The sequence below is a fragment of the Odontesthes bonariensis genome, chromosome 15 (genome assembly GCF_027942865.1).
Source record: "Odontesthes bonariensis isolate fOdoBon6 chromosome 15, fOdoBon6.hap1, whole genome shotgun sequence".
NCBI lineage: Eukaryota > Metazoa > Chordata > Actinopteri > Atheriniformes > Atherinopsidae > Odontesthes > Odontesthes bonariensis.
Genome location: NC_134520.1, coordinates 1,177,262 through 1,192,869, shown reverse-complemented (window position 1 = coordinate 1,192,869; position 15,608 = coordinate 1,177,262). Strand labels below are relative to the sequence as shown.

The window sequence follows — 15,608 nt, the reverse complement described above, 5'->3', positions numbered from 1 at the left end:
CTCTCGATTAACCGGTCAATCTATGTTCCTATCCTCACCTATGGTCACGAGGTGTGCGTAGTGACCGAAAGAACGAGATCGCAAATACAAGCGGCCGAAATGAGTTTCCTCCGCAGGGTGTCTGGGCTCTCCCTTAGAGATAGGGTGAGAAGATCCCTGTAAAAATATTGCGGGACACTGCTGCCTCTCAGTCTTTTATTTTGGAGGGGATCTTGCCGTTAAATGGAGACACTGCGATTGGTTCTGAGGTGCCAGTTCGTGGTTTTGGCATGCAAGACATTAGTGTTCCTCTGCACAAAGTCGTGATCCAGTCTGAGCTGTGGTCTGGTCAGGGCTCCAGACTAACTTTTTGCACTGGTTGCACTGGTGCGCCTAACTTTTTTTCTTAGGTGCACCAGCACAAAGATTAGGTGCACCCAAATTTTCAAACGCATTGCATTTAACACTGCAGTTTTACAGGTTCACTTTATTTATTTATTTATTTTAAAATCGCTGTCCATAAATGTCTGTTAACTAGCAATCTGGTCAAAATAAAGTTCTTTTTTTGAAGCACAATTCTACAAACTTACTGAACTTAACTTACTAACTACTTACTGAAACTTACTGAAAAAGTGTTGGTGCTTAAAGTGCTTCACTGGCCTGAAATTTAAACTTAAAACATCTCAAGAGAAATTAAATAAAAAGAAAATCTAAATCAAAATTGCAAGTGTTTTAAGGGCTTGAAACTGAACATCTCATGGCTCAATGTCTTATGGACTATCCTCCATTGCAGTCACATGCCCCCCGGATGGCCAACTCCTGTAGTTGGGTTAAATTTATATACCAGTATTTTCACCGGTCTTCCTCTCCTCAAGATACGGCCGTACACACTGACGCATTCCTGAACGATCAGGTGCTTTCAGCTGCTGCCTGGCGCTGAAAGGCAGCGGGGACAGGGGACACTGAACAGGTAATGTGTTTCATAGATGCGTTGTGCTTTTTCAGCGTTTCAATTCGAAATGTATTAGAACCAGTCACAAATGCACCAGTGTTTCCCGCAGCGCATTATAGTTAAGGCGGCCGCCTTAGCAAACTCGCACTGCCGCCTTGCCAACGTTACCAAAAAAAAAAAAAGATTTTTTTTTTTTTTTTTTTATAAACCGAAGTAATAATGCTTTGCCAGGCTCAGACATTAAAAGACAGCATTGATAACATTGAATTGCGACACCTACTAGTTGTTAATGTAAATAGTTAATAATGTAAATAAAAAAGTGTTACAGCTCTTAAACAGCTTCGTTATTGCTCTAACAGCCCCCGTCCCATTCCAAGTACACCCCCCCCGCCGCCGCCACCCGACGGAACGCTATCCGCACAAAACCCCTGGTCCCGGCCGATGACTCACCACCTTGACTAAGCAATTTCCTGCGGGAAACACTGTGCACTATTGCCACAATTTACAGTAAACGCAGTGCATTACATTATCGGCTTTACTGTATTTTAGCCAGGGAAACTGGTCAAGCCACTCTCTTAGAAATGTATACACTTTACCCCTTTTAATTTTAGATGGTTCTGGCTCGGAGTCGATCGTATGTGGCTCATTATCTGATGCTAGCTCCTGATGCTAGCTCATTATCTGTTGCTAGCTCCGCACCAGGGCATGACATAACGTGGGAGGTTGATGGCTCCGTGTCAGAGCATTGGTTGTGGTTATTTTCGGACGAATCAGGCCTTAACTTAACCAAAAAGTTGTCAATCGTTCTTTTCATGTTGTTATCACCCGCGGCTACATCCACTGTTTATCTGACGAGCCGAGGTTCATCACCTCTCTGTCTGAGCAAGCACGTGTTGAAACATACACACACGTACACGGGCCAATCAGAAGGGGGTCCCGCCCTTCACTATCTCTGATTGGTTTAGACCACGATATGGGTCTAATGTGTGTCTGTTGTTGAAGCACAGGGAGACTTTCAGAGTCGCGTAGACTTTTTTTTTTTTTTCCCTCGAACGGGTGGTTGCACCGGTGCAACCTGAGATTTTTTTTAGGCGCACCATTGAGAAAATAGGTCGCACTCTGGAGCCCTGCTGGTGACGCTGTGGTTGGGGTGCGTTCAAGTTTCCCAATAGCGGGCGTCTCCATGATCATGGGCAATGACTTGGCTGGGGGTCGAGTGTTAGTTACTCCAGACGTTACACCCGTCCCGGTGTTGCGCACCGGTCCAGATGAGCTTGCTCGTACATTCCCAGATGTGTTCATGTGTGCAGTTACACGTGCAGTACTTAAGCGTCAACAAGAGGAAAATGAAGATGACGTTGACTTGTGTGACAGTTTTCTGTTCAACACTGAATCCGAACATGTCCCATTAAAGAAAACTGTGGAGGAGGACATGTTGGATGTGAATGCACTGTCATTGTCTATACAGCAGTTGATGAAACTTCAAAAAACTGATAAAAGTTTAGCACCTTTGTTTAACGATGCTTTAACTGATAAATCTGAGTCCATTTCTACTGGCTATTTCTTACATGATGGGCTTTTGATGCGTAAATGGACGCCTTTAAATGTCTCTCCGGTTGAAGAGTGGAGTGTGGTGAAACAGATTGTTGTTCCATCTCCATATTGTTCCGAAATTTTGCGGTTAGCACATGATAATCCATTAGCCGGTCATCTTGGCATAAGAAAAACGTATGATCGCATTTTGCGTCATTTCTTTTGGCCGGGTTTAAAGAGCAATGTCGTGCGCTACTGTAATTCGTGTCATTTCTGTCAAGTATCTGGCAAGCCAAATCAGACGATTCCTCCTGCTCCTTTGTATCCCATTCCAGCCATCTCTGAACCATTTGAACGAGTATTAGTTGACTTTGTGGGTCCGTTACCTCGGACCAAAGCGGGGAATAAATTCCTGGTAACGGTGATGTGCACCTCTACTCGTTTTCCAAAGGTTTTTCCGGTGCGTAATATAACTACGCCGGTAGTGGTGAAAGCATTGACAAAAATTTTTTCATTGTTTGGTTTACCTCGGGTTGTGCAGACTGACCAAGGGTCTAACTTTATGTCTAAAGTATTTGTGCAGGTTTTACGTCAACTTGACATAAAGCACTGTTATTCCAGCGCTTATCACCCGGAAAGTCAGGGCGCACTCGAGCGTTTCCATCAAACGTTAAAAACAATGCTTCGCAACTACTGTTTGGAGTTCGAAAAAGACTGGGATGAAGGTGTACATTTACAACTGTTTGCTATACGGGAAGTGGTTCAGGAGTCTCTGGGGTTTAGCCCGTCGGACTTGGTTTTTGCTCACACTGTTCGCGGTCCTTTAAAGTTATTGAAAGAGAAGTGGTTGTGTGAAAAATCTGACCAAAATTTGTTGGACTACGTCAGTAACTTTCGACTGAAGCTGAGCCGTGCGTGTGAGATAGCTAAAGAAAATCTTAAAACTGCACAGGCTAAAATGAAGTCTTTGTTTGACAGAAATGCAACTATGAGAGTTTTTCAGCCTGGGGAGAAAGTGTTGGCGTTACTTCCAGTTCCTGGTTCCAGCTTACAAGCGCGCTACAGTGGCCCTTATACGATCAAGAGGAAGGTCGGAGATCGAGATTATCTGGTCTCTACTCCTGATAGGAAGCAGACATCACGCCTATGTCATATTAATATGCTGAAGCTTTATATCGAGCGTGCGCCCTCTTTGAATAAATCTGTCAGTTGTGTTTCCAGTGAACGAGCTGATGCATGCGTCGGGGCAGGTGCAGACGCACGGGAGGAGCTTTCCAGTGCTGAACATGAAGGTGACGTTTTTTCCCCGGCTGTCACTGAAGGAAGGTTTCCAAATTCAGAGATGTTGGAAAACTTATCTCTCTTGTTGTCTCACCTTGATTTTTCTAAGCAGGCTGATGTCATTCATTTGATCCAGTCTTATAGGTCGCTGTTTGCAGACATTCCCACTCAGACTCGTGTGCTCAGCCATGATATTGATGTTGGTGATTCCAAGCCTATTAAACAACACCCTTACAGAGTGAACCCGGACAAGCGACGCCGTTTGAAGACGCAGGTGGAGTACATGGTGAAACATGGCCTTGCTGTTGCAAGCAGTAATGCGTGGAGTTCGCCATGCCTCCTGACTATTAAAGCCAATGGAGAGGACCGTTTCTGTACGGACTTCAGGAAGGTAAATGGGGTGACTAGGCCGGATTGTTATCCACTGCCTAGTATGGAGGATTGTGTGGACCATGTGGGGGCTGCCCAGTTTGTGACTAAGCTGGATTTGCTGAAGGGATACTGGCAGGTACCCTTAACAGCATGAGCCCAGGAAATTTCCGGTTTTGTCACACCCGATGATTTCCTTCAATATACGGTGAAGGCTTTTGGGATGCGTAACGCCCCAGCGACGTTTCAACGGTTAATGAATGTGGTTTTGTCCGGTTTATCATTCTGTGAGGCTTATTTGGATGATTTGGTGATTTGTTCTGCTACATGGGCTGAGCACGTTGACCATTTAGGAACTGTTTTTGCGCGTCTGAGTGAGGCAAATTTGACAGTTAATCTTTCTAAATGCCAATTCAGCCAAGCGACAGTGACCTATCTTGGAAAAAGTGTGGGGGGAGGTCAAGTGCGCCCCGTTGACGCTAAAGTAGAGGCTATTTTGTCTGTTCCGGTACCTACCACTCGTACTGAGCTACGCCGCTATCTAGCAATGGTTGGTTACTACAGTTGGTTCTGTAAAAACTTTTCCTCTGTCGCTGCTCCTTTAACAGACCTACTTAGCCCTAAAGTAGCTTTTATTTGGTCTGATCTGTGTCAATCTGCTTTTGAGCAAACTAAACATTTGCTAATTAACGCTCCTGTGTTGTCTGCCCCTCGTTTTGATGTACCATGTAAGTTGGCTGTGGACGCATGTGATTCTGGCGTCGGAGTTGTCCTTCTCCAGGATGGTACTGATGGGGTGGAACATCCGGTTTCTTATTTCTCAAAGAAACTTGACAAGTATCAGAGATGGTATTCCACCATCGAAAAGGAGGCACTAGCGTTGGTCCTGGCTTTAGAACATTTTGAAGTGTATGTAGGCGGTTCTATCGGCTCTGTGGTTGTTTTTACGTACCATAATCCGTTAGTTTTTCTGGATCGCATGTGCAATAAAAACCGCCGCTTGATGAACAGGGCTCTGCGACTCCAGTCTTTTAACATCTCTATCCAACATGTTCGTGGTAAAGACAACGTAGTGGCCGACGCACTCTCACGACTCTAGTCTTGTTTTTTTTTCCTAAATGTTTTTTTTTTTCTTACGGGTTACATCAATCCCCATTCAGAGTCTTTGGGTGGGGGTGTTATGTGCTTTGGGCACATTAGTAATTATTTTGGTAATTAATTTGATTACGTTAATTTGTGGCGCTGTTGGTCCGCCTATAAATAGGCTGGGTTTCGACATGTTAGGGACTGACTTCCACCTTTCCGGTCGCTCTATCACCAACGGGAACGCGTCGTGACGCGGTGCGCGCTCGTCCAGTCGCTGTAGGCCGCAGCTGACGTCTCCAGCCTGCCATGCGGTATTTTTGGCTAGTCTTTGTTTGTTCGTTTTCTAGTTATGATTTTGGCCTGGTGGGACCGGTTGTCCTGGTGTCGATCTTTCTTTTGCATTAGGTTCTTTTTTGCTTTAGTCCAGTACTAGTAGGGGCTTCGACGGCCCTGTATAGGGTTGGCCCCCTGCTGTACCATTTGTTCTGTTTGATCGGCTCACCAGGTCCAACTTTCTGTTAATACTTTTGGGGTTGTGTTTTTCCCTTTTCTTTCTTTTTGGGACACGGGAAAACTGAGGGAAGTTAACTCTCTTTTTCTTCACAGAAAATCAAAAGCAGCTGAATCAAGAACTAAAGTTCCAAAGAGTTTAATAATAAAATATATATTTTTGAACCCTCAATCTTGTCTCGTGTCCTCCAAATATGTTGTGCCTTGGTGGCCATAACAATGCAACACAGACCCACACAATGACCAACATGTACTACTTATTGTCATTATAAAGTCAATCATCCTCTTTTTAGGACTATCTATAAGATATCAAGAAACCCAAAAATATCCAGCACGGGTTAAGATCAAGCGGGGCAAATGCTGAGGAGAAGGACCTGTTCTGTCTTTCGAATGAGAGGAACTACAAAAGTGAATTATAAATCAAAAATCCTGTTCTGCTGGCTGAATATTGTCAATAACGTATGGCAGCTTTCTTATCTGCAGCAAGTAATAAAACATGAATATGCCTCTTGTGTTAACACACCACTAAGCATTGACTACTATTACAAATCCATCCCTTTCTACACACTGATGACACCACCGCATGTGCCACCCTACACACAGAGCCCTAACTATGAGAAGGTTTGATAGATACGAACTGTTGTCATAATTCCTAATTTTTTTTATTTTTTATTTTATTTTTATTTTTTTATTACAAGAGATTCCTTGGCACACATGTCTTTGTGTTCATTAGCTTTCTTGTTGTAAGTGCATCATGAAGGTCATCTTCTTCTTTTTATTATTATTCCTATGCTCCCCCTGACTATCTTCTTTTTGGCGTTATGCTCACATTTGTAAACTGTTATTTTGTTGAATTACTAATAAAGTTTAAAAAATAAAAATAAAAAAAAAACTCGTAATTCGTAACTCGTAATTATTGATGTCAAAACTTTTGGACTCATTTATGCATGCATTTCTAGTTTATGCACACATTTCTAGTTTATGCACACAAACATCAAAACATATGCATGCATTTCTAGTTTGTGCACACGAACATTTTTGACAGCTATTTTACTCCAAATAAATGAATATTAAATGCCACTGCTGTTCTCCACAATGCTGTGAACCATTCCATTGTAAAGTGTAACTGAGTCATTGACCACATCATCATACCTGCCATGTGTACATTCCACAGCCACAGAGCAGCACCAGCTGCTAGCAGCAGCAGCCACAGCAGCAGCAGCAGCTGCTAGCAGCAGGAGCAGCAGCAGCAGCAGGAGCAGCAGCAACAACAGCCACACAGCAGCATCAGCTGCTAGCAGCAGCAGCCACACAGGAGCAACCACACAGCAGCATCAGCTGCTAGCAGCAGGAGCAGCAGCAGCAACAGCAGCCACACAGCAGCAGCAGCAGCCACACAGTATCCACACAGTATCCACACATCAGTAGCCACGCATCAGCAGCTAGCAGTAACTAGCAGCAGCATCAATAGCAGCAGAAGCTGGCAGCAGCAGCAGCCACAGCAGCCACACAGCAGCAGCAGCAGCAACAGCAGCAGCCACACAGCAGCAGCAACAGCAGCAGCAGCCACACAGCAGCAGCAGCAGCAGCAGCAGCAGCAGCCACACAGCAGCAGCAGCAGCAGCAGCAGCCACACAGCAGCAGCAACAGCAGCAGCAGCCACACAGCAGCAGCAGCAGCAGCAGCAGCCACACAACAGCAGCCACACAGCAGCAGCTAGCAGCAGCAGCAACAGCAGCCACACAGCAAGGCAAGGCAAGGCAAGGCAATTTTATTTATAGAGCACAATTCATACACAGGGCAATTCAAAGTGCTTTACAGCTACATAAAATCACAAGAAGGCAATAAAACCATTAAAAAGGAATAAAAAAATAAAAGAAAGAAATTAAAAAAGAAAGAAATTTAAAACCCATTAAAATAATCATTAAGTAATTAAAAAGTGAAGAGTGCGGATAAAATACTTTCAGGTGTCATATGCACAGCTAAATACAACTGTTTTCAGCCTGGATTTAAACATTGTCAGAGTTGAGGCCTGTCTCACATCTTCTGGAAGACTGTTCCAGATTTTAGGGGCATAAAACTGAAACGCAGCCTCACCTTGTTTAGTCCTGACTCTGGGCACCAGCAGGAGACCCCTCCCTGAGGTTCTCAGAGCCCGAGTTGGTTCATATGGCTCTAACATGTCAGAGATGTACTTTGGCGCTTGACCGTGAAGAGACTTGTACACGAGCAGAGCTGTTTTAAAGTCTATTCTCTGAGCGACAGGAAGCCAGTGCAGAGACCTGAGCACTGGACTAATATGGTCGTATTTCCTGGTTCTAGTCAGGACTCGAGCAGCAGCGTTCTGGATGTACTGCAGCTGTCTTACAGCCCGTTTAGAGCCCAGTGAGCAGGCCGTTACAGTAGTCTAACCTGCTGGAGACAAACGCATGGATCAGTCTCTCTAAGTCTGGTTTAGACACTATTCCTTTGATTCTGGCAATGTTTTTTAGATGGTAAAAAGCTGCTGATGTTACAGATTTAATGTGGCTGTTAAAGTTTAGGTCTGAGTCCAATATTACCCCGAGATTTCTAACTTGATAGTTAGGTTTTAGAGAGAGAGTCTCAAGGTGACTGATAACACTTTCTCTTTGTTTCTGTGGGCCACAGACAATGATTTCAGTTTTGTCTGAGTTTAGCTGGAGGAAATTGTTTTGCATCCACACACTGATCTGTTCGATGCAGCGACACAATGTATCTACAGGCCCGTGTTCTCCTGCCGTCAGTGACACGTAGATCTGAGTGTCATCTGCATAGTTGTGGTAGGACACATTATAGCTGCGTATTAGCTGGCCTAGTGGAAGCATGTACAGATTGAACAATAGGGGTCCCAGGATTGACCCCTGGGGAACCCCACAGGTCATAGCCATTTGGTCTGAGACACAGTTACCAATTTCAACAAAATATTTCCTGTCCTCCAGATAGGACTTGAACCAGTTTAAAGCACGACCAGAGATTCCCACCCAGTCTTCTAACCTCTGTAATAAGATCGCATGGTGAACTGTGTCAAAGGCAGCACTCAGGTCCAGCAGAACTAAGACTGTGACTTTACTAGCATCTGTGTTCAGGCGGATGTCATTTGTCACCTTGATCAGAGCTGTCTCAGTGCTGTGGTGGGGCCTAAAGGCTGATTGGAAAGTATCAAAAGCATTGTTAGACAGGAGAAAGTCACTAAGCTGTTGGTATACAACTTTTTCTAGGACTTTGCCTAAGAATGGCAGGTTTGATATGGGCCAGTAGTTGTTCAGTACTGTGGCATCAAGATTGCTCTTCTTTAGAAGAGGCTTAATGACAGCAGTTTTTAAGGCCTTTGGAAATGTTCCAGTCTGGAGTGAGATGTTGACTAGATGAGCAAGTTGTGGTAACAAACTGCTCAGCACAGACTTTAGGAATCTAGTGGGCAACTCATCAAGGCAGCACGTTGATGAACTCAGACTGCAGATGGTCTCTTCGACTGTTTTGTCAGTAACAGGTGTGAAATGTGTCAGCTCTAGGTGTCTAGCTGGCTGCAGAGTAGTTATTTGTGTTGTGGAAATTATTGCATTTTTAATGCCTTGAACTTTGTCATTAAAGAATATTGCAAACTCATCACACTTGGATGTAGAAATGAGTTCTAAGGGCAGTGAAACTGGAGGGTTTGTTAATCTGTTTACTGTAGCAAACAGGACACGAGAGTTGTTACTGCAGTTTTTGATGATTTCAGAAAAATAACTCTCCCTTGTTCTACGCAAAGTCTGGTTGAACACACATAGCTTTTCTTTGTAAGTCTCATAATGAACCTGGAGCTTTGACTTGCGCCATTTCCGTTCGGCTCTCCGGCACTCCCTTTTCTGTGCCCTGACCGACTCTTCTTTCCTCCATGGCGCCCTTTGCCTACTTTTAACCATTCTAACCTTGACAGGAGCAATGGTATCCAAAACATTTAAGAGACTTGATGTGTAAGAGTTCAACAGATCATCAACATCAGAACACGGGGTGTTCTCAAACCTAATCATTTCCATAAACTGTGTCCCTGTTCTGTCATTTATGAGTCTTCCCCGAACAACTGCAGACCCAGCTGGTGTTTTGGGTAAAGTAGATAGGTCGAAGAAAACACAGAAATGATCAGATAAAGCAACATCAACGACATTCACGTTTGAAATAACAACACCCCTTGAAATGAGCACATCTAGAGTGTGCCCTCTGTTGTGGGTGGGCTCAGTCACCAGGGGTGCAAACAGAGGTATGGTCAAAAAGGAGTGAGATTATCGAAGCCCACGCCCCCGCAGGAATTATCATATAATTACATTTTGCCACCACCTCTGCCATCCAGGGCTCACCCTATTCACACAAAAATGTTCTTTATATGAAAATACACTGTCCCAGTTCCTTGGAAATTCTTAAAAGTAAAGAATACTGAGACAACGCTGGAAACATTTGGCATGTCCCCTTTTTTTCAATTTTTTTGAAAAAGTCTGACATTTTGAATATGACTCAATACACACAAGTTCCAAAATATCACACCATTAACAACCTCAGTTCACTCTCATAGACTTTTATATCACCACAACTTTCTTTAGCACACCGAGAAACAACAGAAAAATAGCCTCAGAGCAGCTAAAAAGACAAGTTTCTCACCGTTGCTCTCTGTATTTCAAATTACGCCGATATCGGAGCTTGCAGCGGCTCTACAGGTGACAGGTGAGTGTTAAGCTGGGCATACACTGTGCGATTTTTTCAATCGCGGTATTCAGCTGCTGCTCATACTGTACGAGTGAATCGCAAGGGATAAAACGTCACAGCTCACGATTCCTGTTCTTACACTGTACGATCCGATGGTCTGATGCGATCTGGCTGCTCACACTGCACGACACGTCGGACTCGGTCGCCGGTCGCTGCCATGCTGTTCTGTTGTCTTTTTCTTCTTCTGTTGACATTTTTCTCTTCCGTACCTATGTGCGCGCATGCGTAGTGTGACAGGATGAGGTCAATCGGCTCGTCCAGCTGCTTCAACTGTGCGAGAGCCTCACGAGGGGCGACCAGGATTTCAAACAAGTTTGATTTTCATCCGATCGATCGGGAGGTGGTCGGGAGGGCTTAATCGTTTGTCGTTAGCCCGTGTATACTACACGATGCGAGACGCACGATTGAGCCAAAACTCGGCCCGATCTCCAAAATAGTCGCACGAGTGAAAATCTTGTCGACATCGGGCCAAAAATCGCACAGTGTATGCCCAGCTTTAGCCTGTTAGACACAGAGCTAGCATTAGCATGGACGACGGTAAGCATTAACAAGCCTTTATTTTGATAACTGACTCGTCTTACCGACGTACTTGTCTCCGGACTTCCAATCGGTATGTGCTCTGACTTTCTTTCAGTGTAACTCGGGATTTTTCTCCTTTTTCTGTCCTTTTCACAAGTATCTGCGCTTTACTTCTCTGGTTAAGGTCAGAAAATAACGTAAAAATCGTGCGCCTGCAGTTCACCTGGCTGTTGAGGCACTCCCCACGTGGGGTCATACGAACTGTGCGGTGCATTCAAATGCAACAGGAACATTAAACTTTACCGATGCAAACATAAAATAAATACTCTCCCGCTTCTTTTATTGGTCTCTATGTCAGTCCAGAGAGATTCGGGGCTGAACTTTGATGAAATTATAATCAGACATTACAACAACCCCCCCCCCCCCTAAAAAAAAAAACTCATCGGATCTGCACGATTCACACAAGTCCCCCAGACAGCTGTGAAAAAGGCGGCCTCCGCCAAAAGGCGCGCCGTTTGCACCCCTGGTCACATGCTGCGTTAGACCAAACATTTCAAGGACAGCAGTGAGCTCTTTAGCTTCCTTGTTATGCGCTACGTCCACATGCACATTCAAGTCCCCTGTTATGACTAAACAGTCAAAAGCAGTGCACACAATTGAAAGTAGTTCAGTAAAATCATCAATAAAACAATTCTGTGGTGGTTTATAAATGGTGATATAAAGTATGGAAGATTGTTTTATCTCCATTTTGAATGACACATACTCAAATGATGAAAAAAACCCAAATGACAACTTGTGGGTGGGTATATTGTCCCTGAACATGGCACAAACACCCCCACCCCTCTGGTTTTCTCGTGTTTCAGACACAAAATTGAAGTGAGGTGGACTAGACTCAATCAGGACTGCATTTGCTGTGTTTTTGTCGAGCCACGTCTCAGTTAAAAACATAAAATCAAGATTGTGAGAGGAAATAAAACTATTAATTAAGAATGATTTGTTACTTAAAGATCTGACATTGAGTACTGCGTGTTTGAGATTAGTTATAGTTGAACTGGATGCTGTGTTCTTGCAAGGGATATGGATAAGGTTTCTCTGATTGGACAGTCTGATTGTCCCTCTCTTCACTCCATCCTTGGACCTCTGGTTGAGATGGTGTTTACCAACACAGAGGCCCTTAGTGTCCTAGACAACAGCACTGACGCTGTTGGAAATGACAGCTGTGGGCACCGGTGGTGGGGGCCAAGCTGGGGGGGCTTTGGTCGATGGAGTAGGCTGGGGAGGGAGAGGGGCTCGATGCTTCTTTGAGGATAGAATTCTTGATCTTGCCATGTTTGGCGTGAGAGGAACCATTTTAATCCCCGATTTCACCAAGCTTTCAAGGTGATCAGGAAATCTCCTGGGTGACGGTGGAGAAGAGAACGATGGTGAAACATCTCTGGAGGGTGTAGATGCAGCAGGTGGGTCCCAGGCCTGTGGTGAGGCCCGTGGTGAAGGTGATGGTGAAGCTGCTGAATCCTTTGTCCGGGATGCTGGAGGTGCTGCTGTGGCTGCTGTGGCTGAATCCTTTGCTGGGTCCTTGGGTGGCGAGGCAGGAGCTCTTCTCTGGCTCGTCTTCTCTCTCTGCGGCAGCACAGGACCCGGTCCTGGTCCTGGTCCTGGCCCTGGCCCCTTCTGATGCCTCAGAGCGTGGAGAAGATTATCCGTCAGTCGTCTCACTCCACCTCTGTTCAGGTGTGGGCCTTTTCTTTGAAAGAGATCATCTCTTTGCCAGAAAAGATTAAAGTTCTCGATGAAATGAGGTCCTCTGGACTCACAGACTTTGGACAGCCATGTGTTCAACTGAAGCAGCCGGCTGAATTTGTTGATCCTCCTGTCGATGTTTGGGAGAGGTCCACTTATGAATGTTGGTATTGTCACTTTATCAAGACTCTCAAACAGTTTCTCAAAGTCTTTTTTTAAGATTTCAGACTGATTCTCTCTGATGTCCACTGCACCCACGTGCACAATCAGCTGTTTCACCCCTTGGTGTTTTGCCAGTACCTCTGGTAGTAATCTTGTGATACAGCAGCAGCAGCCACACAGCAGCAGCCACACAGCAGCAGCCACACAACCGCAGCCACACAGCAGCAGCCACACAGCAGCAGCCACACAACCGCAGCCACACAGCAGCAGCCACACAGCAGCAGCAGCAGCAACAGCAGCAGCAGCCACACAGCAGCAGCCACACAGCAGCAGCCACACAGCAGCAGCCACACAGCAGCAGCCACACAGCAGCAGCCACACAGCAGCAGCCACACAGCAGCAGCAACAGCAGCAGCAACAGCAGCCACACAACCGCAGCCACACAGCAGCAGCCACACAGCAGCAGCCACACAGCAGCAGCAGCTAGCAGCAGCAACAGCAGCCACACAGCAGCAGCCACACAGCAGCAGCAACAGCAGCAGCAGCCACACAACCGCAGCCACACAGCAGCAGCCACACAGCAGCAGCCACACAGCAGCAGCCACACAGCAGCAGCCACACAGCAGCAGCCACACAACCGCAGCCACACAACCGCAGCCACACAGCAGCAGCCACACAGCAGCAGCCACACAGCAGCAGCCACACAGCAGCAGCCACACAGCAGCAGCAACAGCAGCAGCAACAGCAGCCACACAACCGCAGCCACACAGCAGCAGCCACACAGCAGCAGCCACACAGCAGCAGCCACACAGCAGCAGCCACACAGCAGCAGCAACAGCAGCCACACAACCGCAGCCACACAGCAGCCACATAGCAGCAGCCACACAGCCACACAGCAGCAGCAGCAGCAGCAGCAGCAACAGCAGCCACACAGCAGCAGCCACACAGCAGCAGCAGCAGCCCTCATGCCCTGGTAAGAAAAAAGCTTCAATCTGTAGTTCCACAGTAACAAAGCAGATGAAAGTCCTGCTCTTCCAGGATTGAAGGTAAGCCTTTGAGAGTGCTGACCCTGTTGTTTATCTCGCTTGTTCCAGTGAGATAAACAGCGAGGGTGTACTACCCTTGGTGTACCACCCTGGACAGGTCACCCGTCCCTCACAGGGCCACACAGACACAAAGGAGACACACAACCATGCACGCTCACTTCTGGGGTCAATTTAGAGTCACCAGTGAACCTAACATGCATGTTTTTGGGTGGTGGGAGGAAGCCGGAGTACCCGGAGAAAACCCACACATACACGGGGAGAACATGCAGACTCCACACAGAAAGAACCAGCTGGGATTGTAACCAGGAACCCAACTATGATTTGTTTAGAATGGAAATCATTTGCTAGCTACATCATATACATACCAATGCTATGTGTTTGTTATATAATCTGAGTGTTTTACACATGGCAGTGAAATAAAGCATGAGGACATCAGTGTGTTAGTTTGGGGAAAGGCTGTGCCCCCCAGCCCCCCCTCAGGCGCAGTTCTTTAGCCTCACACAGAAGGTGACACTGGAGATAACGGACCAGTCCGCGGTGCTGATACTCCCTTCTGCGTCACAGGAGCTCACAGCACCTCCAACACAATTCCTATAATTACCGATGAATAACCCCAGAGCCTGCAGCCAGACGGCTGGACAATGTGCACAGTTAAATAACCCAGTCGCACTCCCGCATCAACGCTCCGTCCCCCGCCGCCTGGCCGCCCGCCCGCCGCGGCCGGCCGGCTGTAACAGCCCGCAGCTACCATCTTCTCGGTCGGTGTATCGTCGACGCCATCAGTGTGGTCGCGACTGACACTTTAGTGGATGGCACCCAAAAAAAGTCAGGGAACTTCTTTTGACAAAAAGCAGTGATAATAGCGTCACGGTGAGTCCCGCAGCAGGTGACAGCTAGCAACCTGTCTCCGAGGACAGGCGGAGGCTGCGGGTCCTCCTGTGCGGGTCCTCCTGGCAGAGCCTGTGCTTCGTCAACAGCAGCTGTTCTGAAATCCGCAGCTTTGATTGAATAGAGCCTTTGGGCTCCAAGTGCATTTATCTTGTTAGATACAGAATGTGGAGGAGCAGTTCTGAGATCAGCAGCATTTTACTGCCATAGGCCATGCGAACATGCTTCTCTCTCTGCATTTAGTGTAAAGATGAGAGTTAATAACATGACTGAGATGGAAACGCACCGTCCTGTTTTCCTGGCTTATCTCCTGCCTCAGCTCTGTTGCAGCCCCATCCTCCCTGTTTGCTTTGTCCCTGCAAAATAAAATAAAAGATTACCTGAACGGTCGCCATCAGCATCCAGAGCTCCAGAAGATTCATCTTATTGGATTATAATTCCTCCTTTGAGAAGCGTTCAGACGTCAGATTTGAAATTCCAAAGGAATGCCTTGCTGAGGCAGCCTCCCTGCTTCAGTCAGCCCTCCTCGGTATCTGCCTGCTTCCCCCGCCTCAGCGGCTCTCCAGCCAGTCAGAGGCTGGCTCAGCGCCGGCCCTTCCGCGCCTCAGTGTCGCCCTCCTCCGGTTGTTCCATAAAGCTTAGAAATGGAATGCTTGGTGGCACTTTTCACAGACTTTTCTCGTTTAATATGTTTTTGGTGCCATGTAGTAAAATATTGTTTATGACTGTGAACCTCTTTGGTATCATTGCAAACTTTTCAAATAGATTTTTGACAGTTGCTT

At 46.3% G+C, this 15,608-nt stretch overlaps 1 protein-coding gene across 2 annotated transcripts in view; it reads right to left on the bottom strand.

The window, feature by feature from the left end:
* Positions 1-15,377, bottom strand: part of LOC142400024 (cadherin-2-like) — a 208,287-nt gene extending 192,910 nt beyond the window's left edge. For both annotated transcript variants that reach the window (XM_075484583.1, XM_075484584.1), the window contains exon 1: positions 15,207-15,377. In XM_075484583.1, coding sequence (XP_075340698.1) covers positions 15,207-15,248 — 42 coding nt within the window. In that variant the 5' untranslated portion in view covers positions 15,249-15,377. The remainder of the gene's footprint in view (positions 1-15,206) is intronic.
* Between the last annotated feature and the right edge of the window lie 231 nt (positions 15,378-15,608).